This window comes from Manis pentadactyla, chromosome X (assembly GCF_030020395.1).
Source record: "Manis pentadactyla isolate mManPen7 chromosome X, mManPen7.hap1, whole genome shotgun sequence".
NCBI lineage: Eukaryota > Metazoa > Chordata > Mammalia > Pholidota > Manidae > Manis > Manis pentadactyla.
In genome coordinates this window covers 70200476-70228359 of record NC_080038.1, presented here as the reverse complement: position 1 = coordinate 70228359, position 27884 = coordinate 70200476, and the positions used below count along the sequence as shown (strand labels likewise).

At 36.3% G+C, this 27884-nt stretch overlaps 1 protein-coding gene across 2 annotated transcripts in view; it reads left to right on the top strand.

Annotated features, from left to right (window-relative positions):
- The window catches only part of CYSLTR1 (cysteinyl leukotriene receptor 1), a 42058-nt gene extending 16605 nt beyond the window's left edge, over nucleotides 1–25453 (top strand). For both annotated transcript variants that reach the window (XM_036929149.2, XM_057495717.1), the window contains 2 exons: nucleotides 19028–19113; nucleotides 22846–25453. In XM_036929149.2, the coding sequence (XP_036785044.1) occupies nucleotides 22873–23892 (1020 nt within the window). In that variant the 5' untranslated portion in view covers nucleotides 19028–19113; nucleotides 22846–22872 and the 3' untranslated portion in view covers nucleotides 23893–25453. The remainder of the gene's footprint in view (nucleotides 1–19027; nucleotides 19114–22845) is intronic.
- The last annotated feature ends 2431 nt before the right edge of the window (nucleotides 25454–27884 follow it).

Below are 27884 nucleotides of genomic sequence, written 5' to 3'. Positions count from 1 at the left end.
AATCCATAGTTCCATGGTTGCCACTCTTTGGAAGATTATTCTGGTTGGATTTAGACCACATTTTCCTCCCTAAAACATCCCTCCTACATATTTCCTCTTTGGTGGGCAGAATCAGAAGATGGCTGTCAGGATCCTTACTCCCTGGTATACAAGCCTTGTATAATCTCCTGTTGAATGTGGGTTGGACCTGATTATAAGGGAATTTTGTTCCTGTGTTAGGGTACAAATTTGTTTGTTTTTCAGTTAACCAAACAGGATATTCTCTTGGGTGTGACTGCTTAATAAGGTGACCTCTTTTTAGAGGTCATAGAAGAAAAGTCAGAAAGATTTGAACAGAAAGATCTCTCTCCTGATGGCCTGAAAGAAAGCAAACAGCCATGTTGTGAGAGAAGAAGGCCATGTGTCATGAGAATGATAGTGGCCTCTAGGAACTGAGAGTGGTTCCTGGCCAATAGCAAGAAAATGGGATCCCAATCATACAATAACAAGGAATGAATTCCGCCAACAACCAGTGGCCTTGGAAGAAGATCCCTAGCCTCAGATGAGATCAAAGTTCTGGATGACAGCTTGATTGCATCCCTATGAGACCCTAAGCTGAGGACTCAGCTAACTTGTATTGTACCTGAACTCCCAAACCATTAGAACTACGAAAAAATAAGTGGGTGTTGTTTTAAGTTTGTGATAATTTGTTACACAATAGGAAACTAATATGCCTTCTTCATCCTTTTTTCTCTTTTTATTGTTGATGACAACATAAATGAAAACCAGAAGTCCTTTTAAAAGTTTTAACCATTGTATTTTGGTTCTAAATGCAATACCCTATTGAAAATGTTTTCTCCAAGGTCACCACTGGCTTCCTAATTACGTAATCCAATTACCATTTCATGAACTTCATTCTCTTTGGTTTTATGGAAACATTTGAAATCAATGACCACATTCTTTCTTAAAATGCTCTTTTGACTTGTACAATACTACAATTTTTTTTCTTCTGGTCTTTCTTTGATACTGTATTGCTGTCTCCTATCCTTGTTATCTTCATTTTACAGATGACAAAATTAAGTATCATCTAGCTTAAGTAACTTGCCCGAGATCACACAACTAGTATGTAGATAAACCAGGACTTACACTCAGACCTATACTGGCTCACAGACTATTGTGTTCTTGCCACTATATTCACACTGACTTCTCTCAGTAGAAAATTACAATGAGTTTTTCTCCTTTCTTGAAGGAGTCGTGGTTTAGTACAACTAAAAACTCTTCATTTATAAAACAGAGGACTTGTTATAAATAAGAAATGGTATAGAATTAAAATAAAATCAACCTCAAAGTGAAATACAGGTATGATAGGTCAATCATGAAAGACAGAGTTATTTGGCTTCATCCGTCATCAAGTCCTCCTATTCTCAAACAAGGTCATTCTTAAGCTCTTTAGGGCCACACAGTGAGTGATTTCTGCTTGGCAATATCTCAGTCTACATTGATGTATCAAGTTGAAAATGCTAATACCTTGTAAAAATTATGAGTAAGAAAAAAGCACAGGCAATTATAAATAATGAGGTGGGTGGTCAACATACAGGACAAGAAACAAGTTGTCTTTCTCTTTGCAATCCATTATAGAAACAAACTGACGTAACATAAAATATGCCTTCTGCAACTTATGTGGTTATTCCTATTTTTAAACTGAGGATTTTCTATTTGAACTTCTTTTTCAAATTCCAAGCATAAAAGTAATTAAAGTTTGTAACATTACTCTGGAATTTTGGCTGCTTTATTTTTCATAGTTTCTTTCTTTTTTTTAAATCAAATGTACATCACAGTAATTCAACAGTCCGCATCCACCTCCCCCACCTGCCCCCGACCCATCCCCTCCCCCTTGGTAACAACTAATCACTTCTCAGTGTCTATGAGTCTACTGCTGTTTTGTTCCTTCTGTTTTACTTTGTTTATATTCCACAAATAAGTGGAATCATGATATTTGTCTTTCTCTCCCTGGCTTATTTCACTGAGCATAATACCCTCTAGATCCATCCATGTTGTTGCAAATGGCAGGATTTCTTTTCTTTTTATAAATGAATAATATTTCATTGTGTATATGTACCACATCTTTTTTATCCAGTCATCTATAGATGGACACTTAGGTTGCTTCCATATCTTGGCTATTGCAAACACTGTGGCGATAAACATAAGGGTACATATATCTTTTTGAATCAGGGATTTTGTTTTCTTCAGGTCAATTCCTAGTGGTAAATTTACAGGTCAAATGGTATTTCTATTTTTAGTGTTTTGAGGAACCTCCACACTTCTTTCCACAGTTGTTCTACGAATTTGCACTCCAACCAACAGTGCAGGAGGGTTCTTTTTTCTCCACATCCTTGACAACATTTGTTATTTCTTCTCTCTTGGATGATGGCCATTCTAACTGGTGTGAGGTGATATCTCATTGTGGCTTTAATTTGCATTTCCCTGATGATTAGCGATGTGGATCACCTTTTCATGTGCATGTTGGCCATCTGTATTTCTTCTCTGGAGAGGTGTCTGTTCAGGTCCTCCACCCATTTTTTAATTGAGTTATTAATTTTGGGGTGTTGAGGCATATGAATTTTTTATACCTTTTGGATGTTAACCCCTTATTGGATAAATCATTTCCAAATAGTTTCTCCCATATTGTACAATGCCTTTTTGTTCTGCTGATGGTGTCTTTTGCTGTACAGGAGCTTTTCAGTTGATGTAGTCCCACTTATTCATTTTTGCTTTTGTTTCCCTTACCCAAGATGTGTTCAGAAAAATTTTGCTCATGTTTATATTCAAGAGATTTTTGCCTATGTTTCCTTCTAAGAGTTTTATGGTTTCATGATTTATATTCAGGTCTTTGATCTATATCTATTTTACTTTTGTGTATGGAGTTAGACAATGATCCAGTTTCATTCTCTCACATGTAGCTGTCCGATTTTACCAACACCTGTTGAAGAGCCTGTCCTTTCCCCATTGTATATTCATGGCTCCCTTGTAATATATTAATTGATCATATATACATGGGTTTGTATCTGGGCTCTCTATTCTGTTCCATTGATCTATGGGTCTGTACTTGTGTCAGTACCAAATTGTTTTGATTACTATAGCTTTGTAGTAGAACTTGAAGTCAGGGGGTGTAATCCTCCCAGCTGTGTTCTTCTTTCTCATGATCACAATGGCTGTTCAGCATCTTTGTGGTGCCATAGGAGTTTTAGAACTATTTGTTCTAGTTCATTGAAGAATGCTGTCAGTATTTTGACAGAGATTGCATTTAATCTGTAAATTGCTTTGGGTAGGATAGCCATTTTGACAATATTAATTCTTTCTGTACATGAGCAGTGGATCATTTCCATTTATTGCTGTCTTCTTTAATTTTTCTCATGAGTGTCTTGTAGTTTTCAAAGAATAGATCTTTCACTTCCTTGGTTAGATTTGTTCCTAGGTATTTTGTTATTTTCAGTGGAATTGTTTTCCTAATTTCTCTTTCTGCTAGTTCATTGTTAGTATACAGGAATGCAACAGATTTCTGTGTATTAATTTTGTACCCTGCAACTTTGGTGAATTCAGTTATTATTTCTAATAGTTTTTTGGTGAATTCTTTAGACTTTTCTATGTATAATATCATGTCATCTACAAACAGAGTTTAACTTCTTCCTTACCAATTTTGACACCTTTCATTTTTTTGTGTTGCCTGAATGCTATGTCTAGGACCTCCAGTACCATGTTGAAAAAAAGTGGGGAGAGTGTGCATCCTTGTCTTGTACGGAATCATAGAGGAAAAGCTTTCAGCTTTTCACTATTAGGTATGATGTTGGCTGTGGGTTTGTGATCCATGGCCTTTATTACGTTGAGGTACATACCCTCTATACTCATTTTGTCAAAAGTTTTTATCATGAATGTATGTGAAATTTTTTGAAATGCTTCTTCAGCATCTATTGAGGTGATCATGTGGTTCTAATCCTGCTTTTTGTTAATGTGGGGTATGATATTGATTCATTTTTTAATATTGTACCATCCTTGCATGCCTGGAATAAATCCTACATGGTCATAATGGGATGACCTTTCTCATAATTTTTTGGCTGTTCTTTAACAGCTTTTGTTTATTAAGGTATCGTTGATATACAATCTTATAAAGGTGTCATATGAGCAACCTTGTAGTACTACATTCACCCATATTATATCAAGTCCCACCACACACCCCATTGCAGTAACTGTCCATCAGAATATTTAGATGCTATAGAGTCACTACTTGTCTTCTCTGTGCTATACTTACTTCCCTGTGACCCCCTATGTTATGTGTGCTAATCATAATGCCCCTTAATCCCCCTCTCCATCCATCCCCACCCACCCTCCCCACTCTCTTCCCTTTGGAAACCACTAGTCCCTTCTTGGAGTCTGTGAGTCTGTTGCTGTTTTGTTCCTTCACTTTTGCTTCATTGTTATACTCCACAAATAATGAAATCATTTGATACTTGTCTTTCTCTGCCTGGCTTATTACACTGAGCATAATATTACCCTCTAGCTCCATCCATGTTGTTGCAAATGGTAGGATTTGTTTTCTTCTTATGGCTGAATAATATTCCATTGTGTATATGTACCACATAATCCTTATCCATTCATCTACTGATGGACACTTAGGCTGCTTCCTTTTGTTGGCTATTGTATATAATGCTGCGATAAACATAGGGGTGCATATGTCTTTTTGAATCTGGGATCTTGTTTTCTTTGGGTAAATTCCTAGGAGTGGATTCCTACTTTTAATATTTTTAGGAACCTTCTTATTGCTTTCCACAATGGTTGAACTAATTTACATTCCCACCAACAGTGTAGGAGGGTTCCCACTTCTCTTCATCCTCACCAGTATTTGTTGTTCCTTGTCTTTTGGATGATGGCCATCCTAACTGGTGTGAGGTGATATCTCATTGTGGTTTTAATTTGCATTTCCCTGCTGAATAGTGATGTAGAACATCTTTTCATGTGCTTCTTGGTCATCTGAATATCACCTTTGGAGAAATGTTCACATCCTCCATCAAATTTATTCAGGTTATTTGCTTTTCGGGTGGTGAGGCATGTGAGTTCTTTATATCTTTTTTAGATGTTAACCCTTTGTTGGATATGTCATTTATGAATACATTCTCCCATACTGTAGGATACCTTCTTGTTCTACTGATGTTGTCCTTTGCTGTACAGAGTTTTTAGTTTGATGTAGTACCATTTGTTCACTTTTGCTGCTTTTGTATCCCTTGCCTGAGGAGATGCATTCAGAAAAAATTACTCATGTTTATATTCAAGAAATTTTTGTCTATGTTTTCTTCTGACTATTATGGTTTCATGACACATTTAGGTATTTGATCCATTTCAAGGTTACTTCTGTGTATGGAGTTAGACAGTAATCCAGTTTAGTTTCATTCTCTTACTTGTAGCTATCCAGTTTTGCCAACACCAGTTGTTGAAGAGGCTGTCATTTACCAATTGCATACCCATGGCTCCTTTATCATAAACTAATTGACCATGTATGCTTGGGTTTATATATGGGCTCTCTGGTCTGTACCATTGGTCTATGGATCTGTTCTTGTGCAAGTACCAAATTGTCTTGTTTACTGTGGCTTTGTAGTAGAGCTCAAAGTTGGGAAGCATAATACCCCCCCACTTTTTTCTTTCTTCTCAGGATTGCTTTGGCTATTCGGGGTCTTTTGTGGTTCCATATGAATTTTAGAACTATTTGCTCTAGTTTGAAGAATGCTGTTGGGATTTTGATAGGGATTGCACTGAATCTGTAGATTGCTTTAGGCAGGATAGCCATTTTGACAATATTAATTCTTCATATCCAAGAGCATGAGGTGTATTTCCATTTATTAGTGTCTTCTTTAATTTCTCTCATGAGTATCTTGGTGTCTTCAGGGTGTAGGTCTTTCACTTCCTTGGTTAGGTTTATTCCTAAGTATTTCATTCTTTTTGATGCAATTGTAAATGCAATTATTTTCCTGATTTCTCTTTCTGCTGGTTCATCATTAGCATATAGGATTGCAACAGACTTCTGTATGTTAATTTTGTATCCTGCAACATTGCTGAATTTAGTTATTAGTTCTAGAAGTTTTGGGGGGGTGGATTCTTTTGGGATTTTTATGTGCAGTATCATGTCATCTGCAAACAGTGACAGTTAACTTCTTCCTTACCAATCTGGATGCCTTTTATTCCTTTGTGTTGTCTGATTGCCATGGCTAGGACCCCCAGTGCTATGTTGAATAAAGTGGTGAGAGTGGGCATCCCTGTCTTGTTCCTAATCATAGAGGAAAAGCTTTCAGCTTTTCACTTTTAAGTATGATGTTGGCTGTGGGTTTGTCATATATGGCCTTTACAATGTTGAGGTAACTTGCCCTCTCCACCCATTTTCTTGAGGGTTTTTATCATGAATGAATGTCAAATTTTGTCAAATGCTTTTTCAGCATCTATGTAGATGATCATGTCGTTTTTGTCCTTCTTTTTATTGATGTGGTGTATGCTTTGGATGGATTTTTTAATATTGTACCATCCATGCATGCCTGGAATAAATCCCACTTGATGATGATATTTTTAATGTATTTTTGAATTTGCTTTGCTAATATTTTGTTGAGGATTTTTGCATCTATGTTAATCAGGAAAAATGGTCTGTAATTTTCTTTTTTGGTGGTGTCTTTGCCTGGTTTTGATATTAGAGTGATGCTGGCCTCATAGAATGAGTTTGGAATTATCCACTTCTCTTCTACTTTTTGGAGAACTTTAAGGATGATGGTTATTAGGCCTTCTCTAAATGTTTGATAAAATTCAGTGGAGAAGCCATGTGGTCCAGGGTTTTGATCTTAGGTAGTTTCTTGATGACCAATTCAATTTTATTGCTAGTAATTGGTCTGTTCAGATTTTCTGTTTCTTCTTTGGTCAGTCTTGGAAGGTTGTATTTTTCTAGAAAGATGTCTTTTTCTTTTAGGCTATCCAACTTGTTAGCATATAATTTTTCAAAGTACTCTCTAATAATTCTTTGCATTTCTGTGATGTACATAGTGACTTTTCCTTTCTCATTTCTGAAATTGTGTATGTGTTTAGACTTTTTTCTTGATAAGCCTGGCTAAGGGTTTATCTATTTTGTTGATTTTCTCAAAGAACAAGCTCTGGTTTCATTGATTGTTTCTATTGTTTTATTCTTCTCAATTTTACTTATTTCTGCTCTGATCTTTATTATGTCCCTCCTTTTACCGACTTTTGGCCTCATTTGTTAATTCTTTTTCTAGTTTCATTAATTGTGAGTTGAGAACGTTCATTTGGGATTGTTCTTCCTGGAGGCAAGCCTGTATTACTCTATTAGGCACTTCTTAGAACTGCCTTTGCTGCATCCCACAGATTTTTGGGGATATTGAGTTTTTGTTTTCATTTGTCTCCATACATTGCTTGATTCGTTTTTATTTGGTCATTGACCCATTGATTATTTCAGAGCATGTTGTTAAGCCTCCATGTGTTTGTGGGATTTTTAGTTTTCTTTGCACAATTTATTTCTAGTTTCATACTTTTGTGGTCTGAGAAACTGGTTGGTACAATTTCAATCCTTCTGAATTTCCTGAGGCTCTTTTTGTGGCCTAGTATGTGATCTATTCTGCAAAATATTCCACGTGCACTTGACAGAATGGGCATCCCTTTGATTTTAGATGAAGTGTTCTGTACAAGTCTGTTAGGCCCATCTCTTCTAATGTGGTGTTCAGTGCCTCTGTCTCCTTATTTTTTGTCTGTTTGATCTGTCCTTTGGAATGAGTGGTGTGTTGTAGTCTCCTAAAATAAATGCATTGCATTCTATTTCCCCCTTTAATTCTGTTAGTATTTGTTGCACATATATGGGTGCTCCTATGTTGGGTGCATAGATTTTTTTTTGAGAGGGCATCTCTCATATTTATTGATCAGATGGTTGTTAACAACAATAAAATTCTGTATAGGGGACTCAATGTACAATCATTAATCAACCCTAAGCCTAATTCTCAAAAGTCTCCAATCTTCTGAAGCATAACAGTCAAGTTCTTACATGGTGAACAAGTTCTTATATAGTGAATAAGTTCTTACAGGTGAACAGTGCAAGGGCAATCATCACAGAAACTTTTGGTTTTGATCACGCATCATGAACTATAAACAATCAGGTCAAATATGATTACTCGTTTGATTTTTATACTTGATTTATATGTGAATCCCACATTTCTCCCTTATTATTATTATTTTTTTTAATAAAATGCTGAAGTGGTAAGTAGATGCAAGATAAAGGTAGAAAACATAGTTTAGTGCTGTAAGAGGGCAAATGTAGATGATCAGGTGTGTGCCTATAGGTGCATAGATATTTATAATGGTTTTATCCTCTTGTTGGACTATCCCCTTTATCATTATGTTATGTCCTTCTTTGTCTCTTGTTACTTCTTTGTTTTGAAGTCTATTTTATGTGATACAAGGACTGCAAGTCCCGCTTTTTTCTCCCTGTTTTTTGCATGAAATATATTTTCCATCCCTTCACTTTTAGTCTGTGTATGTCTTTGGGTTTGAAGTGAGTCTCTTGGAGGCAGCATATAGATGGATCTTGTTTTTTTATCCATTCTGTAACTCTATGTCTTTTGATTGTTGCATTGGTTCCATTTACATTTAGGGTGATTATTGATAGATATGTACTTATTGCCATTGCAGGCTTTAGATTCATGATTACCAAAGGTTCAAGGGCAGCTTCTTTACTATGTAAAAGTCTAACTTAACTCATTAGTATCCTATTTCAAACATAATCTAAAGGTTCTTTTTTTCTGTCCTTTTTCTTCCTCCTCCACTCTTTATATATTAGGTGTCGTATTCTGTACTCTTTGTGTACCCCTGAACTGACTTTGTGGGTAGCTGATTTAATTTTGCATTTGCTTAGTAATTAATGGGTATTCTTCCTTTGCTATGGTTTTATTTTCTCTGGTGACAGCTATTTAGCCTTAGGAACACTTCTATCTCTAGCAGTCCCCCCAATATACACTGTAGAGGTGGTTTAGGGGAGGTAAATTCCCTCAACTTTTGCTTATCTGAAAATTGTTTAATCCCTGCTCCAAATTTAAATGATAATCTTGCCAGATAGAGTATTCTTGGTTCCAGGCCCTTCTGCTTAATTGCATTAAATATATCATACCACTCCCTTCTGGCCTGTAAGGTTTCTGCTGAGAAGTCTGATGATAGCCTGATGGTGGTTTAGTGGAGGTAAATTCCCTCAACCTTTGCTTACCTGAAAATTCTTTAACCCCTGCTCCTAATTTAAATGATAATCTTGCCAGATAGAGTATTCTTTTTTTGAGGCCCTTCTGCTTCATTGCATTAAATATATCATACCACTCCCTTCTGGCCTGTAAGGTTTCTGCTTAGAAGTCTGATGATGATAGCCTGGTGGTTTTTCCTTTGTAGGTGATTGTTTTTCTCTCTATGGCTGCCTTTAATACTCTGTTCCTGTCCTTGATCTTTCCCATTTTAATTATATGTCTTGGTGTTGTCTTCATTGGGTCCCTTGTGTTGGGAGATCTCTGTGCTTCCATGCCCTGAGTGATTATGTCCTTCCAGAGACTGGGGATGTTTTCAGCAATTATTTCTTCAAAGAAACTTTCTAACCCTTTTTCTCTCTCCTCTTCATCTGGTACCCCTATAATGCAAGTATTCTTACATTTGGATTGGTCACACAGTTCTCTTAACATTCTTTCATTCCTAGAAATCCTTTTTTCTCTCTGTGCCTCAGCTTCTTTGTATTCCTGTTCTCTAATTTCTATTTAATTTACCTCATCTAATCTCCTTTGAAATCCCTCCATTGTATGTTTCAGTTCAGATACTGTAGTTTTCAAAGTTTCTATCTTTTTCTTGAAATCCTCACTGAGGTCTTGAATATTTTTCATTACATGAGTATGTTTATGATTTTTATTTTGAAATCTTTATCAGGAATATTGGTGATATCCATTTCACTTAGCCCTCTTTCTGGTGTTTGAGGGATTTTGGGTTGTACCAGTTTCTTTTTCCGTTTCATGTTCCTAATTATTACTATGGAATAATATCTTTGTGTCAGCCACATCTGCTAGTGCCCAGATGCTGTACTGTCCGAAACTGACTGCCCAACCCCTGGAGTGATTGTGGGATCACAAGCATGCAATGCCAGTGCCTGCCAGGAGGGAAGAGCTCTTTTCTGTTTCCTGGTAGGGTCCCTGTGTCCAATGCAAGAGCCAATAGGCTGAGCATGCAGCAAAGAACCTCTATGTTACGTCCTTGGGGCTGTAATATGTGGGCCCACACTCCGGCTGGTCTGGTACAATGGCAAGGGCAGGAGTTTGTGAACTAGTGCCAGCAAAAGGAAGGAGCAGCAGGCTGCATATCACAATGTGGGGCCTCAGCACTGTGCTGCCAGCCAGGGGGATGAAGTGCATGAAGCTTCTGAAAATTCCCAACCTACTGGGCTGAGTGTGCCAGGATGATTTTGCCCACCTGTGCTTTCTACTGAGCAGCAAACTCTGTGCAGTCCTTACTCCCTTAGCACCCCCTATTGCTGTTGGAAATTCTTTAAAAGTACCTGCCTTTTCTTTGTCCCAGAGTGGCTGGTTGTGTGTACCTGTTATCCACAAACAGCTGGAGTCTGAGTCTCTCCAAGTATTTTGTCTGTCTTTGCTTTCCCCTGTCTGGTGCTAATCTCCAAAGCACTATGCAATGTGGGTTTGTGCTTTTGGAGCAGGGGTGGGTATTTAGGAGTCTTGGGCTTCTATTCTGTCTCCACTCTGTTTCTCTTCTTCCTGCTGGTGAGCTGGGGTGGAGGAATGGCTTGGATCCCACCTGTGGTGGCTTTACTACTTTACCCTTTTCCATGAGGTCTTCTCTTTTGACCAGATATAGGCCATCTGTTGCAGTCTTCTTCCTGGTCTCTCTTTCAGGATTAGTTGTATTTGCTGTATTGTCATGTTATATGTGGTTTTGGGAGAGGTTTCAGCCTTACTTCTCATGCTGCCATCTTGTTTTCTTCCCATGTATTTCTGAATTCAGTTTGCTAATATTTTGTTAAGGATTTTTGCATCTATGTTCATCAGGGATATTGGTCTATAATTTTCTTTTTTTGAGGTGTCTTTTTATGTTTTGGTATTAGAGTGATGCTGGCCTCATTGAATGAGTTTTGCAGTATTACCTCCTCTTCTACTTTTTGGAATACTTTAAGAATGAGGTATGTTAGCTCTACTTTAAATGTTGGTACAATTCAGCTGTGAAGCTGTCTGAATGTAGAGTTTTGTTTTTGGGCAATTTTTTGATTACCAGTTTGATTTCATGCTGGTATTGGTCTATTCATATTTTCTGTTTCTTCCTGGATCAGTCTGGGGAGGTTGTATTTTTCTAAGAAGTTATCCATTCTTTGAGTTGTCCAATTTATTGGCATGTAATTTTTCATAGTATTTTGTAATAATTATTTGTATTTCTGTGATATCCATTACCACTATTCCTTCTTCATTTCTGATTTTGTTTATGTGTGTGCACTCTCTTTTTTTCTTGATAAGTCTGCCTAGGAGTTTTTCTATTTAGTTTACTTTCACAAAGAACCAGCTCCTGGTTTCACTGATTTTTTTCTATTGTTTTATTCTTCTCTATTTCATTCATTTCTGCTCAATCTTTATTATATTCCCTCTTTCTAATGACTTTGGATTTCATTTTTTCATCATTTTCTAGTTTCTTTCACTGTGATTTTACACTGTTTATTTGGGATTGTCATTATTTCTTGAGGTGAGCTTGTATTGCTATGTACTTTCCTCTTAGAACTGCCTTTGCCATGTCCCACATATTTTGTGCCATTGTGTTTTTGTTTTCATTTGCCAACATGTACATCTTGATTTCTGTTTTAATTTTTTCATTGATCCATTGATTATTTAGAAGTATGTTGTTTAGCCTCCATGTGCTTGTACATTTTTGTTTTCTTTGTGTAATTTATTTCTAGTTTCATACATTTGTAGTCTGAGAAGTTGCTTGATACAATTTCAATCTTTTTTAATTTACTGAGGCTCTTTCTGTGGCCTAGTATGTGATCTATTCTGGAGAACATTCCATGTACACTTGAGAAAAGTGTGTATCCTGCTGCATTTGGCTGGAGTGTTCTGTAGATATCTATTAAGTCCATTTGATCTCATGTATTGTTCAGTGCCTCTGTTTCCTTATTTATTTTCTGTCTGGTAGATCTATTGATGTTAGTGTTGTTTTAAAGTCCCCTAAAATGAATGTGTTGCAATCTATTTCTCCCTTTAGTTCTGTTAGTATTTGTCTTACATATTTAGGTGCTCCTATGTTGGGTGCACAGATATTTTTAATGATTAGATCCTCTTACTGGACTGATCTCTTTATCATTATGTAATGTCATCTTTGTCACTTGTTACTTTCTTTGTTTTGAAATCAATTTTGATAAAAGTACTGCTAGTCCTGGTTTTTCTCCATATTATTTGCATATGATATTTTTTTCCATCCCTACTTTTCTAGTCTGTGCACGTCTTTGGGTCTGAAATGGGTCTCTATAGGCCACACATAGATGGGTCTTCTTTCCTTATCCATTCAGCCACTCCATGTCTTTTGATTAGTGTATCACTCCATTATACATTTAAGGTAATTATTGATAGATATGTACTTATTGCCATTTTATTAACTGTTTTCTGGCTGTTTTTTATATTTCTTCTCTTCCTTTCTTCCTGTCTTATACTTTTCTCTTGTTATTGATGGTTTTCTTTAGTGTTGTAATTTGATCTCTCTCTCTTTTTTTAATTAACTTATTTGTGTACATGTGTGTGTGTTGTAGGCTTTAGTTTGTGGTTATTAAAGGTTCAAGGATAGCTTCTGTACTATATAACAGGCCTTCTTATGCTGATTATTTTGAACACAATCTAAAGGTATTTCTTCTTCTTCTTCTTCTTCTTTCTTCTTCTTCCTCCTCCTCCTCTTCCTCCTCCTCCTCCTCCACATTCTTCATATCAGACATCATAATCTGCACCTTTCATGTATCCCTTGACTGATTTTGTGTATAGTGATTTTGCCTCTTTTGTTTTGTTTTAATTTTGTACTTGCTTGGTAATTAGTTGGTCTACTACCTTTACTGTGAGTTTATTTTCACTGGTGAAAGCTATTTAGCCTTAGGGTCATTTCCATCTACAGTAACTCCTTTAACATATCATGGAAGACTGGCTTAGTGGTAGCAGATTCCTTCAACTTTTGTTAATCTGGAAATTGTTTAATACCTGCTTCAAATTTAAATGATAATCTTGCTGGGTACAACATTCTTGGATGGAGATCCTTCTCTTTCAGTACATTAAATATATCATGCCACTACCTTCTGACCTGTAAGGTAACTTTTTGTTGAAAAGTCTGCTGATAGCCTGATAGACTTTCCTTTATAAGTGATATTTTTTCTCTGTCTGGCTGCTTTCAACACACTCTCCTTATCCTTGATCTTTGCCATTTTAATTATTATATGTCTTGGTATTTTCTTTCTGGGGTTCCTTTAGTTAGGGAATCTCTGTGCTTCCATGACCTGAGTGCCCATTTCCTTCCCCAGATTAGGGAAGTTTTCAGCAATTATTTCCTTAAAGAGACTTTCTATCCCTTTGTCTTTCTCTTCTCCTTCTGGTACCCCTATTATGTGAATATTGTTTCATTTGGATTGATCACATAGCTCTCTTATCACTCTTTCATTCCTAGAGATCCATTTTTCTCTCTGTTCCTCAGCTTCTTTGTTTTCCTGTTCTCTAATTTCTTTTTCATTTGCCATCTCCTCTACATGTTCTAGTCTATTTTGAAATCCCTTCATTACATTTTCATTTCCAATACTGTATTCTTCAGCTCTAAGTGGCTCTTTTTCAGATCTTCTATTTGTGTTTTGAAGTCCTCCCTGAGGTCTTGAATACTTTTTTGTAAATCTGTGAGCATTTTTATGACTTCTATTTTGAAATCTTTATCAAAAATATCAGTGATCTGTGTTCCATTTAGCATTCCTTCTTGTAATCTGTCTTGTAGTTTTGTTTGGATCACATTCCTCTGCCTGCTCATTTTGTCAGGGATTCTGTGTTTCTTCCTTTGTATTAGATGTCTCTGATATGCTTTCTGGTCTAAAGAGTAACAGCTTTATGAAGAAAGTGTGTTATGGTGCCCAGAAACTCAAGATTCTAATTGTTTCTGTCTTGTTGGGGGCTCAGCTGCTGTGCTGTGGGCAGGGCCACATTTCTGTCTGGCTTCTATAGTGGTTTAAATCTGGGTGGGGAGTTTGCTTGAGCTGCTGCCTTTGTGATTAGCTCAGGAATATCTTTTGAAGTGGCTGTGCATGGGGCCACCCTCTGCCTGACCTGCAACAATGGTGGGGTTGCAGGGTAAATGGAGTGGGCAGTCGTAAGTGCCCCAGATGGGTGTGCAGCACTGGGTTTGGACACCCACAGAGAGGCAGGAACTCTTGGGGTTGGCTCCTCTAGGCACCACTCCAGTTGTGTTTAAATGGAGCCAAGCAATCTGGGAGAGTCTCCCCCCACCTGCCAGGCAGCAAAGTCTGATGCTGCCACAGGGCCAAGTGGGTTGTTGGTCAGAGGAGCTTTGAGGCTGCACTGCCAGCAAGAGTGATGCAGCATCTGGGGCTCCTGAGAGTTCCCAATCTGTTGGGATTAGGAGTGGCTGGACAGGTATCCTCCACCTGCCATTTAACCTGAGGTGAGAGCTCTGTCCAACCCTCATCTCCTCTGGTACCCCTCCCACTTCTGTTAAGTCTTTCAAACTGATAATTTAGCTTTGGGTCTCAGGACTGGCAGAGCATGGCTGCCCTCCACACTGGCTGGAATCTCAGCCTCCCAGAGTGTTTCGCCTGCCCCGTATGTCCATCCCCAATAATCACTGGAACCCATTGTAAAGTGGCCTCATGCTCTCAGAGCAGATCTCCAGAACCAGATGTGGAATGTTCCTGGCCTCCTACCCACTCCCCACTCTGTTCCTCTTTCTCCTGCCTGTAGGCAGAGGTGGGGAGAGGGCTTGGGTTCCACTTGATTTTGGCTTTGCTGCATCACCCTTTTCTGTGTGGTCTTCTCTTCTTCTTCGGGTGTAGGTGGTCTGTTCTGCAGTCTTCAGGTCATTTTCCGATCTAGCTGCATTTGTTGCATTTTCCTCTTTTATGTGTTTTTGGGAGTTTTCCGTCTTCCCTTCCTATTGTTCCATCTTTAATCCTTAATTTTGGGTGTTTTAAACAACTATAGCCTACTTTCTCCCACATAATGTGAACTAAAGAGATTTTATACCACCCCTTCAACACCACAACCCCTATCTATCTTTCAAAAAGGGGTTTTTAAACCAACAAACTGTCCTTAAAATAAGCTGTATTTCTTTTCCTCCAATTTTGAATTTTTCCATTATCTTCCTATATTTTGGAAAACAAAATAGGCTCAATGTAACTTTTCATTTATCTCCTTACTCCTTACAGAAAGTATATCTATTCCTGAATCCAAACTATTTTGGTTCCATGGGCCCTTAATAACCCAAATAATGACTCCATTTTCCCAAGTAAAGATTTGTAATATGTTTTACTCCAACAATGTACAATCAGTAATATACAAGTCTCAACATTTAGGGTACCACAGCTATTCTTCTCTGTGTATTTTTGGAAATTTTCTCACAGTCTTCTGGGAAGGAAATTCCCAAATTAAGGTCATCTCCCAAGATAATTTTAGAATCCAAATTCCAAAAAGCAAACAAACTCCCACCTCTCACCTTGCTGATCAAAGTTGGCCTTGGCATATTCCCTGGTTTGGGTTGTTGGAAACATCAGGGATAGTTGATTTCCCAAGATATTAATTATAGGGGGAAAAAGTGTTTATGATTTGTTTAGATTGGATAAATAACAAGGTCAAAATAGATGTTTCATTGCTCAGAAGATGATCCAATTAGGGCAGGGCTAGAAGTGAGCTCAGGGGGCAGGGGTTGGGTGAAAACTATGACACTTGTAAATAATGATAGGATAATATAAAAAGAAGTTAAACTTTGGTACTACAACGCATGGTCTCAGGAAAAACATCACTGATCTGAATAGTAAGGATATTGGCCTACTTTGGCAAGTCATTATACATACTCAAGGAATATGCCTGTCATGATAATCAGAATCTTAAACCAGCATGTCAGGGCAAGTTTTTCCAAAGTCATTATTCTAATTATTAAGCTGTCACTTTCATTCTACAGCATTACCTTAGTTTGAGATAACTGCATATCCAAAAAGCTGTCACAGGTTGTTTCAAGGCTTTCTTTCTGAGAGCCCTAAGCTCTCCTTAGTACTTGCTAGTATATTTCTTCTTTCTCCAATACTTCTTTGGCCTCTGCAATTATCACCTTTCTCTGTGAAACAGAAAATTGTATAGGAGGCTAGGGCTAGATTGTGGAGGGTGTTGCCTGAAATATAGGGTTGGGACTTTATTATAGTAATCTGTAGGCCCTTGAGAAGCAAAAGTATCGCTAATCTGGCAGTGGTACATAAGGTGATTTTTGAGAAGAAAGAGCCTGAAACTAAGAGGATATGAAAGACATCTCAGGTATTAGAAACATTTCAGAATGACTAAAATATAAGGTGCATGTGAAAAGTAGGACATTATTATGTCATCTTTTTCTGAGATAATGAGAGCCAGAACTGAAGAAGAAGCAGCCAGAATAAAAAGGAATGGAGAGGAAAAACATCAAGACTTGGTATCAGATTGTATAACATTATCTGAAACTGGAACAAAATTGGGAAGGAATCAGATCCTTCCTCTTTTCACCCCCAGTTTCCCAGATCCATGCTGTTTTCCCCATGTGTAATTTGAACTTCATTTAAAATTGAAAACCTGCTTCTTCTCAGGTGTCCAGTGCCTTACTGCTCTTTTCCTCTTTTCCTCCTTCAGTTTGAGCAAAACCCTCCAAGATTCCTTTCATCTAACTCAAAGGACAGGGACCAATAAATTTGGAGTCGGTCGGTCTTTCCTAAATACAATATCATTATAAAAGGAATTAAAGTCTGTTAGAAACTGTACAGAGTAGATTTCAGGCATCAGCTAAGATATAGATGGAAATATTGTTAGTCCTGGAACTCTAAAGCCATATGATTAAGCAGAATAGGAATCTCATATAAGGGATGATACAAAGGAACAAACAAAGATGATTTTAGGAGTTTCTCTCTTAGAAGATCTGAAGAATGGTGATCACACAACAGAACCAAAGATGTTGTAACTTGAAAATCAAAAGGGGTAAGGCCTGGATGAAAGACTTATGTACCCTAAAAGTGGGATTTTATATCATAAAATCAGCACTTAATATAGAAGCCACTGTCATAGCCAGAACTGCTGTGTTGCCTTTAGAGAACCTGACCAAGCCTGTATACTGAGCACAGCTAATACATTCAAAGATGAATGGAGTCTTTCTTTCATATGTTCACCTGAGAGAAACTCAGGGAATACCTAGTAACCTTAAATCAAGCTCACAAACAACTCCTGTTCACTGGAGCTTGACCAAATTATAGGTTCAATGGAGGCTAAAGACTGATAGGAATATATATAGAGAAAGAGAGACTTAAGGTGAACCAGCTCAAAATTCTGGTAATATTTCACTTATTATATATAAGATGGGTCTTTCAATTTACAAACTTTCTTTTTCCACACTAGGGAGAAAAATATAAGTTTTGTCTAAACATAAAACTCTGACAGAGCCAAAGTTTAACTTTCTCCATAGAAAAGATGAGTGGAATCATAATTTCAGGATTAGAAAGGATTTTTTTCATTCAATATTCAGTCAGCCTATTTTTATTGATTGCAGAGACCTAGGACAAGCCAAACCAAAAACAAAAATTGTATTGACTAAGTAACAAAACATAAAATCCAACTCTGAGTAGTGAACCACCTGTAACCCATACTTCACCCAGACTGCTAATGGTAAATTAGCAGTCGACTCCTCAACTACAGAAAGAGGAAAAGTTCAGAGACAGAGAAAAAATTGGAGATTTGAAAAATGATTATCTGACTACACAGATATACAGCAAAACTCAAACGGCAAATTACAGCTATAGGTTGAGGGTCCTGCTTTTACAATTTGTCTACATTTTATATTTTTGCATTTACTTTATTTTCCTCTTGATTTCATTTTTTTTTCAGTAGAGTTCTTTGGGTAGGTCCAACGTGTTTATGCTTGCTGAGAATAAACTGGAGGAAAGTGTTTATTTTGTTGGCACTTAGAACCACCAAGGAAACGTGGCCAGCCTATGGTGTCCTTGCAGACACAGATTAAAGTTGCTATAGGACAATATGAATTTAGAAGAAAAATTTTTAGGTTGCTACTGTTTCAAGACAGCCTTTCTTTGCCCATTTGTTGGAGATTTGTTATACTTTGTTAAATTTTATGATATAGTTTAATTAAGAAGAAGAGACATATACTCCTGAAAAGTTAACTACATAAACTATAAAACAGTTGATCTATGAATTTATTTGATAGAAGCAATAACTGCTATAATGAATTTTTAGGGAAAAGAGTGCAATGTCCTCTAAGCAAGACTTCCTTCAAGGAAAAGTGTCCCTAAGCCATCCCAGACAATGTTTTAACTCCTTTTTCTAGTAAACTAGATCCTTGGATATGAAATTCCAAATTATTCCCTCTTCCCCTTTATAACAAACTATTTAGAAGAGAAAATAGGGGAAATATCACAGTTTCATAGAAAGAGGAGTATTTTTATAATACTGTGTTAATCTGTAGATACATAAACTATGTGTAAACAGCAGCAAATATCTATGATGAGCCCTGGTCTGTATTCCAACCTTCCCCTCTGGTTATGTAAAAATGAATAGAGGGAAAAGAAGGAGGCATGAAATCCAATAACTAGCCCTAAAACTGTCAGTACAGCTTTGATCCTCCATTACACACCCTGGAACTGTGCTTAGGGATACTAAACTCCCATGATCTTTCTGGACTGCTTCTACAGTTATTAACTTCCTTTCCAATCTTACAATCTCAGGTTAGGCATCATCTGATATTACATCATAAGAAGCACTGGCCACTAATCAGGAACATTCGTGAAGACTACTACAGTGCCAGAAAGAGGTATGGCTCCATTTTCTAAATGAATCTTGTTTTTTCAACTTGCAAATTATCTTAACAAAGTAACTTCCTTCATCATCTGCACCAAAATTAATATATTTATTGCTTGGCTATATTAATCAATTAATAACCCATTTGTTTTGTTCTAAGATAGCATTTACCATACTATATTATAGCCTCTCCATACTTCTGAGCCATTAGTCCTCCCCCCTACCAAACTATGAGCTGCTTGAAGGCAGGGATAGGGTCTTAGGCATCTCTGTATCCATACAGTGTGGATCTCATTATTAGAGGATCACAATAAATTCTATAAAAGTGAATTAAATTCTATTTAAAACAAGCAAAGTCATCATTTGTTAAATGAATGGCTTGGACTAAAGGATCTCTACAACCCTAGGATTCATTACTTGTTTGAAAGTTTTACAATTCTCTTCATGGCCTCATATAAGTCATTGGTTTGACTTAGTCATAAATAAACAAATAGACCTCACTATCAAAATTACTAGGAAAGTTTATTTTGGTCTCTAAAGACTGGGAAGTTATTAATGGAACTAAAGATCATCTGTTTGTTTTTTAATGTATTTATCAGTTTTATATAAAATCTTCCATTCAAAAATATGGGTATTTCAAACATATTTATAATATTTAACCGACAAAACAAATGATTAATCTTTGTCAATATATGGATGTTTTAAACCTCACAGTCAGCCTTATGATTCAGTGTATTCTTTAACACTTTAGGACACAACTTTACTTAACAGAGCCCCCTTTAGGCTCTGGAGCTGGAAATGTTTTAAATTATATTGGAATGAAAACAACTCTAAGTAGTTTTGAATGATAAATAATGCTTTCAAATGATAAAATTGGTGCATGATTCATTTACTGATTCATTCAATTAACATTTTTTGAGCACTTATGGGCAAGGTACATATGTGTTAGCCCTGTGTGAGATGCCTCCTTATATATCAACCAGATAGTCTGTGAGGGAAGATAACATATACATACAAATCACTGATCTGCAAGATAGATTTAAAGTTCCATAAAAGGGAAAAAGATATAAATTACTTTAGAAGGAATCTGAGGGAAGGCTTAGTCAAGAAGGTATAATTTTATGTACACAAAAAGCCTCTACAATGTTCATTGCCTTATTCCCTTCACCCTACAAACACGTCTTCTAGGAATCTACCCTAAAGAAATACATAACATATGGATAAACATGTATATATAAAGATGTTCATCAAAGTGTCATATTAAAATTATAAATGATGTAAATGTTTCACAGTAAGATTAAACAAATTAAGATTTATTTATTTAGAAAAAAGATGGTAAAATTTGAGCTGAAGGATGGGTAGTTTTTGCATACACATAGATGGAGGAAGGGCATTCCAGGAAGAAAAAATACCATGAAAAAAGATAAGCAGGTACGGAACATGTAGCACATGTCACTGGTATAGTAAAATAGTTGTTTCACTGAACTATAGGGTATGCAAAGGGGAAAAGTGAGAGAGAAGCTAGGAAAGTTCAGTTGCAACCAGAATGTAGAGAGCCTTAAATATCAGGCCAAGAAGTCTGCATTTTATTCTGAAGGTACTCAGGGACCCCTGAAGGTTTTAAAGCAAGGACATCACATAATTGGAAGTTATAAAGTATAGAAAACTATACTGGAAAGAGTTTGTAGCAAGGGATCGTGAGTGTTGGTGGTGGTAGGGAGAACACATGGTAATTATCTAATACCTTTCAAGTGGAGTTCTTCAAAGGCTGTATTAAAAATCTCAACAGCACCATCTAGTGCTTCACAGCTTAACTCTGCCTGATTTGGGGAGTATCCAACACAGGGCTAACAGAAAAGAGACCAGATTAAGTTTAGCCAGTTTCCTTTTCTTCTACAGTTGCACCTGAGTTCAGAGAACCAATGATGAAAGAGGCAGGTAACTGGAAAGCAAACTGAGAAATAATGCAGAGGTTGGGAACAGTGAACTCACTTTTCTCTATGATCTTAGATATCCATCCTCAGATGATTCATCTTTAATATTTTATCATATATCAACAGTTTTTGGTGAAAGGCAATGACATTTTTTGATGAAAGGAAGAAAATGAAACAATTAGCCAGGATGGACATATTGGATGGATGGCATTTCCTCATAGCAAATATAATTGTTAGTAGTAGTAAACCTGGGAAGTTATATCCCACCTCCAACCATTACCATAGCTGTCTGTTTCTGTATCCCTGGTGCACAGATGAGATCAGCTCCCACCATTGCTGGGAGTTCTTACATGAATCAAGCAGTCTTTCCATCTTACAAACCCCAATCCTCTCTCACCAGACAGCAAGAGTTGTGAAAAAGGCCAACAAACCAGACTTCCAAGATTATGCACAATATTATATGGTAATGTTGCTCCCACCCTCTTAAAGAATAAAAGGAAAGAATCAGGAGAAACCAAAAAAAAAATCACTACTTCCACAATATCTCATCCCTAGATCTCTCTGATGAAAGCTTGACTGTCTTGATTGATAGCCTTAATATAGCTGAACTAGGCGAGACCAGCTAACCTCTTACTATAAGAGAAATGACCATCTATTGTTGAATAGTAAGGCTTTAAGTGTCAGTCTAGAAAGAGAACAAGGATGAACAGCTAGAATATCCTCATCCAGAAAGTATATTCTAACTAATTATGCCATATATTTCTTCAGAGCCTCAATTTAGGTGCAAATTTTAGAAATGTATTTCACCTCTTTGGAACTTTTTTTCTCATTAAAATAACTGGATGGCTTCTAAAGTTTCTCCAGCCTTAGTGTTCTGTGATTCTAAATAGAGTCAACCATATCCTAGACTAGATTCTCCCCCAGAGAAGTGAGTTACATTAATAATAAATTTGATCATGTTCCCTGAGTATGGGCATTACCCAGCAGATGTTACGTAAGAGGTCCTCTTCTTGGGGGAACCAAGGATTTTCACCATTTTATTCTCAAGAGAATTCAATGCTCTTCTCATAGATGTTAGATAGATGGTAGACAGATAGTATACATAGATGATAGATAGATAGATAGATAGATAGATAGATAGATAGATGATGATAGATGATAGATAGATAGATAGATAGATAGATAGATAGATAGATAGATAGATAGATAGATGATAGATAGATAATAGATAGATGATAGATGATATATGATATATGATAGATAGATAGATGATAGATGAAAGAGGTAGAGATAGATACATAGATAGGTAATAGATATATAAATAGATAATAGATATAAATAGTATAGATAATAGAGATATATTCATATTTGTGAAACTATCTCTAAAACTTTTCTCTAATTGAAAATCAAACTCATTTAAAAGGAATATTTACAGAGTAGTGCTTCAGTAATATGACTTAAAATAAGGCAGAGCTATTAGATAGGTCTTAAAGACTAAGAGGAAGTCCATGAGGCAAACACAAGTGTAAAAAGGGGAAAAAAGAGTTTTCTGGGTGCCTGTAGGACCCAAACCCTTCTCCTTGAGGCAAGGTGCAGCTGAATCCCTCATTGCGCCACCACCCTTGCTTCATGCCATGGTCAAAAAGTATCCATAGTGACACTATAAAGTGAAATCGTAGTACATCTTGTAATTTGTGTTCTGGTAAAAATGACGTTTTATATACATACATATATATATATGTATGTATATAAAACTTGTCATTTATATATATATATATATATATATATATATACATATATATATATTGTAGGCACCAAGCAGACATTCCAAGAGAAAGATGGATGGAGTTGGAAATCTGACAGTATCTTCTGCCAGTAATAATACATGCAATGACACTATTGATGACTTCCGCAATCAAGTATATTCCACCTTGTACTCTATGATCTCTGTTGCGGGCTTCTTTGGCAATGGTTTTGTGCTTTATGTTCTCATAAAAACATATCATGAGAAGTCAGCCTTCCAAGAATACATGATTAATTTAGCAGTAGCAGATCTACTGTGCGTGTGTACACTGCCTCTCCGTGTGGTCTATTATGTTCACAAAGGCATTTGGCTCTTTGGTGACTTTTTGTGCCGCCTCAGCACTTACGCCTTGTATGTCAACCTCTATTGTAGCATCTTCTTTATGACAGCCATGAGCTTTTTCCGCTGTATTGCAATTGTTTTCCCAGTCCAGAACATTAATTTGGTTACACAGAAAAAAGCTAGGTTTGTGTGTGTTAGCATTTGGATTTTTGTGATTTTGACCAGTTCTCCATTTTTAATGTCCACATCATACAAAGATGAGAAAAACAATACCAAGTGCTTTGAGCCTCCACAGGACAATCAAGCTAAAAATTATGTTTTGGTCTTGCATTATGTGTCATTGTCTGTTGGATTTATTATTCCTTTTGTTATTATAATTGTCTGTTACACAATGATCATTTTGACCTTACTAAAAAATTCAATGAAGAAAAGCCTATCAAGCCGTAAAAAGGCTATAGGAATGATCATAGTTGTGACAGCTGCCTTTCTGATCAGCTTCATGCCATATCATATTCAACGCACCATCCACCTTCATTTTTTACACAATGAAACTAAACCCTGTGATTCTGTCCTTAGAATGCAAAAGTCAGTGGTCATAACCTTGTCTCTGGCTGCATCAAATTGTTGCTTTGACCCTCTCCTATATTTCTTTTCAGGGGGAAACTTTAGGAAAAGGCTGTCTACATTTAGAAAGCATTCTTTGTCCAGTGTAACTTATGTACCCAAGAAGAAGGCCTCCTTGCCAGAAAAAGGAGAGGAAATATGTAAATAGTGCAAACCCATCTCCAGTGCAATTCAATGAAAGGAGTTGTCCAGACAAGAATTTTCTCAAAACATTTACAATAAAAATAAGAATTTCCATTTATAATTCACAAATATTTGACTGAATATGCACCTATAAATCCATCTCATTTAAGCATCCACATTATTAGAGGTCCCAAAGATGTTTTAAGTGTTAAAAATTCAGTCCAGCACTATGAACAAAATTATAAATGGTTTTTTCATCACCACAAGGTGGGGAATATTTGTGTCTTGGAACTATAAAAATGAGTCTGAGACCACCATTTTCCCCCTGAAATAAAAGCTCTACAAAGGATAAAAACTAGCCTTTTAAAATATAAAGTTAGCAACTAGTTCTCAATCATCCTAACATATCCCTTGGCATGCATGACATCAGATGAGAAATGGAATGACCCAGGAACTACATAAAATGTATTGTCACCCTCTTCTTTCATAGTATTGCCTAGCCAGCCAAAAGTCAGGCCATTTCTGCCAAAAGAGAATGTGCAAGTGTTAGAACAGCCTAGTATTCAGCCAAAAGGCCCTAAAAGCTCCATGCAATGTAAAATCTGTAAAATGAGGAAGATAAATCTGGTCAAAGGCCAGTTTGTCTCCAATTTTCTTCTGCTCCTGCCTGAGGCCCCCAAAAGAGAATGATGGAGTTTTTGTTGCACACTGAGGTTCTTATAGGGAATTCTCTCCCTACATGACATACAATCCTTCGTTAAGAAACCAGACAAGGCACTCCCATATATAAACAGAAGTAATTTAAAATGTATCTAAGCAAGGGAAAATGGCTTACTTTTTTATATGTTTATTACTGGGATCAAAATGAACTATAATCAGTTTCTGAGTAAAAATTTTAATGTTGATATTACAAATGGTTTTAGGAAGTACTTATATTTATACACATGTATATAACTATGTATGTAAGGGATTTTGCTGTATGATATGCATTTATGAGTGGAAATTATAAGCTGTATTACTGTTTTATGTTTTTTACTTTTTTATGGCATGTTGACAGATGTTTTTATATTGCAGTGAAAGCGTTCATAAAACAGCAACAACTTGATTATGGTTGATATATAATATTCCTGGGCAAGCTTTTGCACAATTCCTTAGAAAAAAACTCAAAACATAAAAAGTGAGGACTTCTAAGGCATAGTAATAACTGATGAGAATTTATTCTTGTTTAATATACATGAGATTTGGCAGTATCTATGCTTTTACCCTATGCTATTGTTACCTTGCTTGAGACAAAGTTCAAATGCAATATTTATCATTAAAGTCAGTCCCCAGATTTACTAAGCTTTCTGCTATTTGGTAAATATAGTATGGTAAAAGAGCAATACATTGGAAGCCAGAAGACCAGGATGCTAATTTGGTGAAACTATGAGCAAGTGACATAAACTCTCATCCTCAGCTTCCTCATCTGTAAAATGGGAATAAAACTTGCCCTGCCTTTCTTACAGGGTGTTTTTGAGACTCAAATGTGATCATAACATACATAAATACAAAAATATACATTTTAAAATAGACATTAAAGTTTTACTTTAAAAATATACAGTGTGATGTATTTTTTATTTTAAAGACTTTAGAGGTGGCTGCGTTATTTAAATATACTGATTCATATTTTCAAATGCATTATCAATTTTGAAAGAATTAGAACAAAATATGGCCATGGTTAAACTCTATTGCATATAAAAGAATCATGTTGTTTACTTATTCCTACCTCCAGGCTTTTCCCTATGTTCTCACTTCCACTCAACAGTCCTACTTCATCCCACACAGAAACATACCATATTTCAATCACCTACAAGCTAACCATGAATTAGAACTTCTTAACATAGTATGCATTTATAAACTATGCCATACTGTTGAGTACTTAATTTTTTCCCAATTTTTCCATATACTTTAGTATTTTTTTTCCAGAATGCAACCATCACATTCCATAAAGTGGAATTATTGATTCCTTGAGTCTTAAAATCATGCCATTAAATTATGGTCTTAACATGTAAAGAGCTTTTACTCTAAGTGTCTTATCTGTATCAATTCATTTAATGCTTACAACTGCCCTGTGAGGTAGGTATCAGTATTATCCCTGTTTTGCTGATTTAAAAATTGAGGCACGAAGAGGTTAAGTAACTTGCCCAATGTCAGACAACTGGAAGCATCAGAACCAGAGTTAAAATCTAGCAGTCTGACTCCAGAACTCAATTTATTAATTTGCTATGCTATTCTGCTGAGCCAATTTCCTCCTTCAAAATATAAGGAGAAGCAGGGTTTTTTTAATGACTTCTTTATTCATTTTAAAACCAGGTTTAATTAAAATACATGCTTAAATTTTTTAATTACATGAACACATAAATTATGACCTAAAGCCTACCATTCCATTTGGAAGAACATCTTAACAATACTGTATAATATCCTAGAACATTGACATTAGGAGGAAGTTCATGCATATAATTCCTAATGTCTATATAATACATTGTGGTATTAACATGCCATGGTCCTCACACACATTTCCCTGGTTACTAACTCTTTTTGAACTTCATCAGCTATCCAAGTTCTCCTTCATTTTACACTTAGCTTTTCATTTTGTTCAGCCAATATGGTTTCTGTATCTCAAAAACTAATTTCAGATCTTAAACCAATGCTTTGCATTTTATTCTTCAGAATAAGTATAAAAGGTTTTGTGTACTCACAACTCATCTCAGCCTGTAAACTTTGGTTTTCGTGGTTGTCAAAATCCCCTGGATTTTCACTCCAGAGACATGATTGTGCATTTTTTATTGACTTTTAAATGGCCTTTTGAGATAACTAAATATATCAATATCTACCTCCTACTACCCCTTCAGTGATTTCAACAGTGGAAAGTTCAGAAGCTTGAAAAGTGAGATTAGATCTCAGAGCAATGTAAATTTGTGGGCCCTTTTTAGTAAGCACCACTGCACAGGAGGTAGGAAAAGAAGCTCACTTATTCTATTCTACTTCATGTGAATAACCTGGGTTATACTACCTTTGCCTGATACTAAAAGAGCAAAATGTTTCTGAGAGGATAAATCCAAAATACTTTCTTTGCTCCATCATAGAACTGTTACCCCAAATAAATAAAAAGACAAACTCTAACTCTCCATTTATCCTCCAAGGATAGAGGTTCCTAGAACTAAAGCTTTGAAAGAGAAGCTATTCCTCAATAGTACAAGTGGTACTTTGAAAGTAGAAATCTAATATAATAACCTTAACAGTGTCTAAAAATAACTTTTGAACATTTAACTAATTAAGAATCTTACAAACTGGAAATTGGAAGGAGCTTTAAAGCTCATATAGCCCAGATTCCCATACTTTGAGTCACTTCTAGACCTTTCTGATATGAATGTAATAGAAACGAAAAATGCTTCCCATAGGATCTTCAGTAGAATGGAAATTATTGAGGAGAGAATTGGTGATCTTGCACAGGCATAATAACAGAAAGAGAAGAAAAAGAGAACTAAACAGAAGGAATATTTGAAGTGATTATAGCTGAAACTTTTCTAAAATTAATGGCAGACACCAAACCACAGATCCAGGAATCCCAGAGAACACCAGTTCAAGATGCTTATGCAACATATGGAGCAATTTCCTGCAGGAAAAAAAAACTAGCTGAGCAATAACTACACATCAAAAAAACAAGAAAGCAGGTAGGAAAGGCTGAGATGCAAAATCACTGTAAATTCCAGCAACTCACAATCAGAAGGGAATTCAAAACCTAGAGCTTCTCCCTGGGGAGTGAAGGATTTGAAACCAACATCAGGCACCTCAACTTTTAAAACCTATACCTGAGAGATGAAATTCCAAAATATGTAGCTTTGAAAGCCAATGGGGCTTGCATCTATAAGACCAGATAGCAAACTAAGACACAGTTCTTAAAGAGCTTGAGCATGGACTCACCCACCTCAGGGCCTAGTGTACAGTCAGCTATTGGAAAAGCAGCCAAACTTTAAG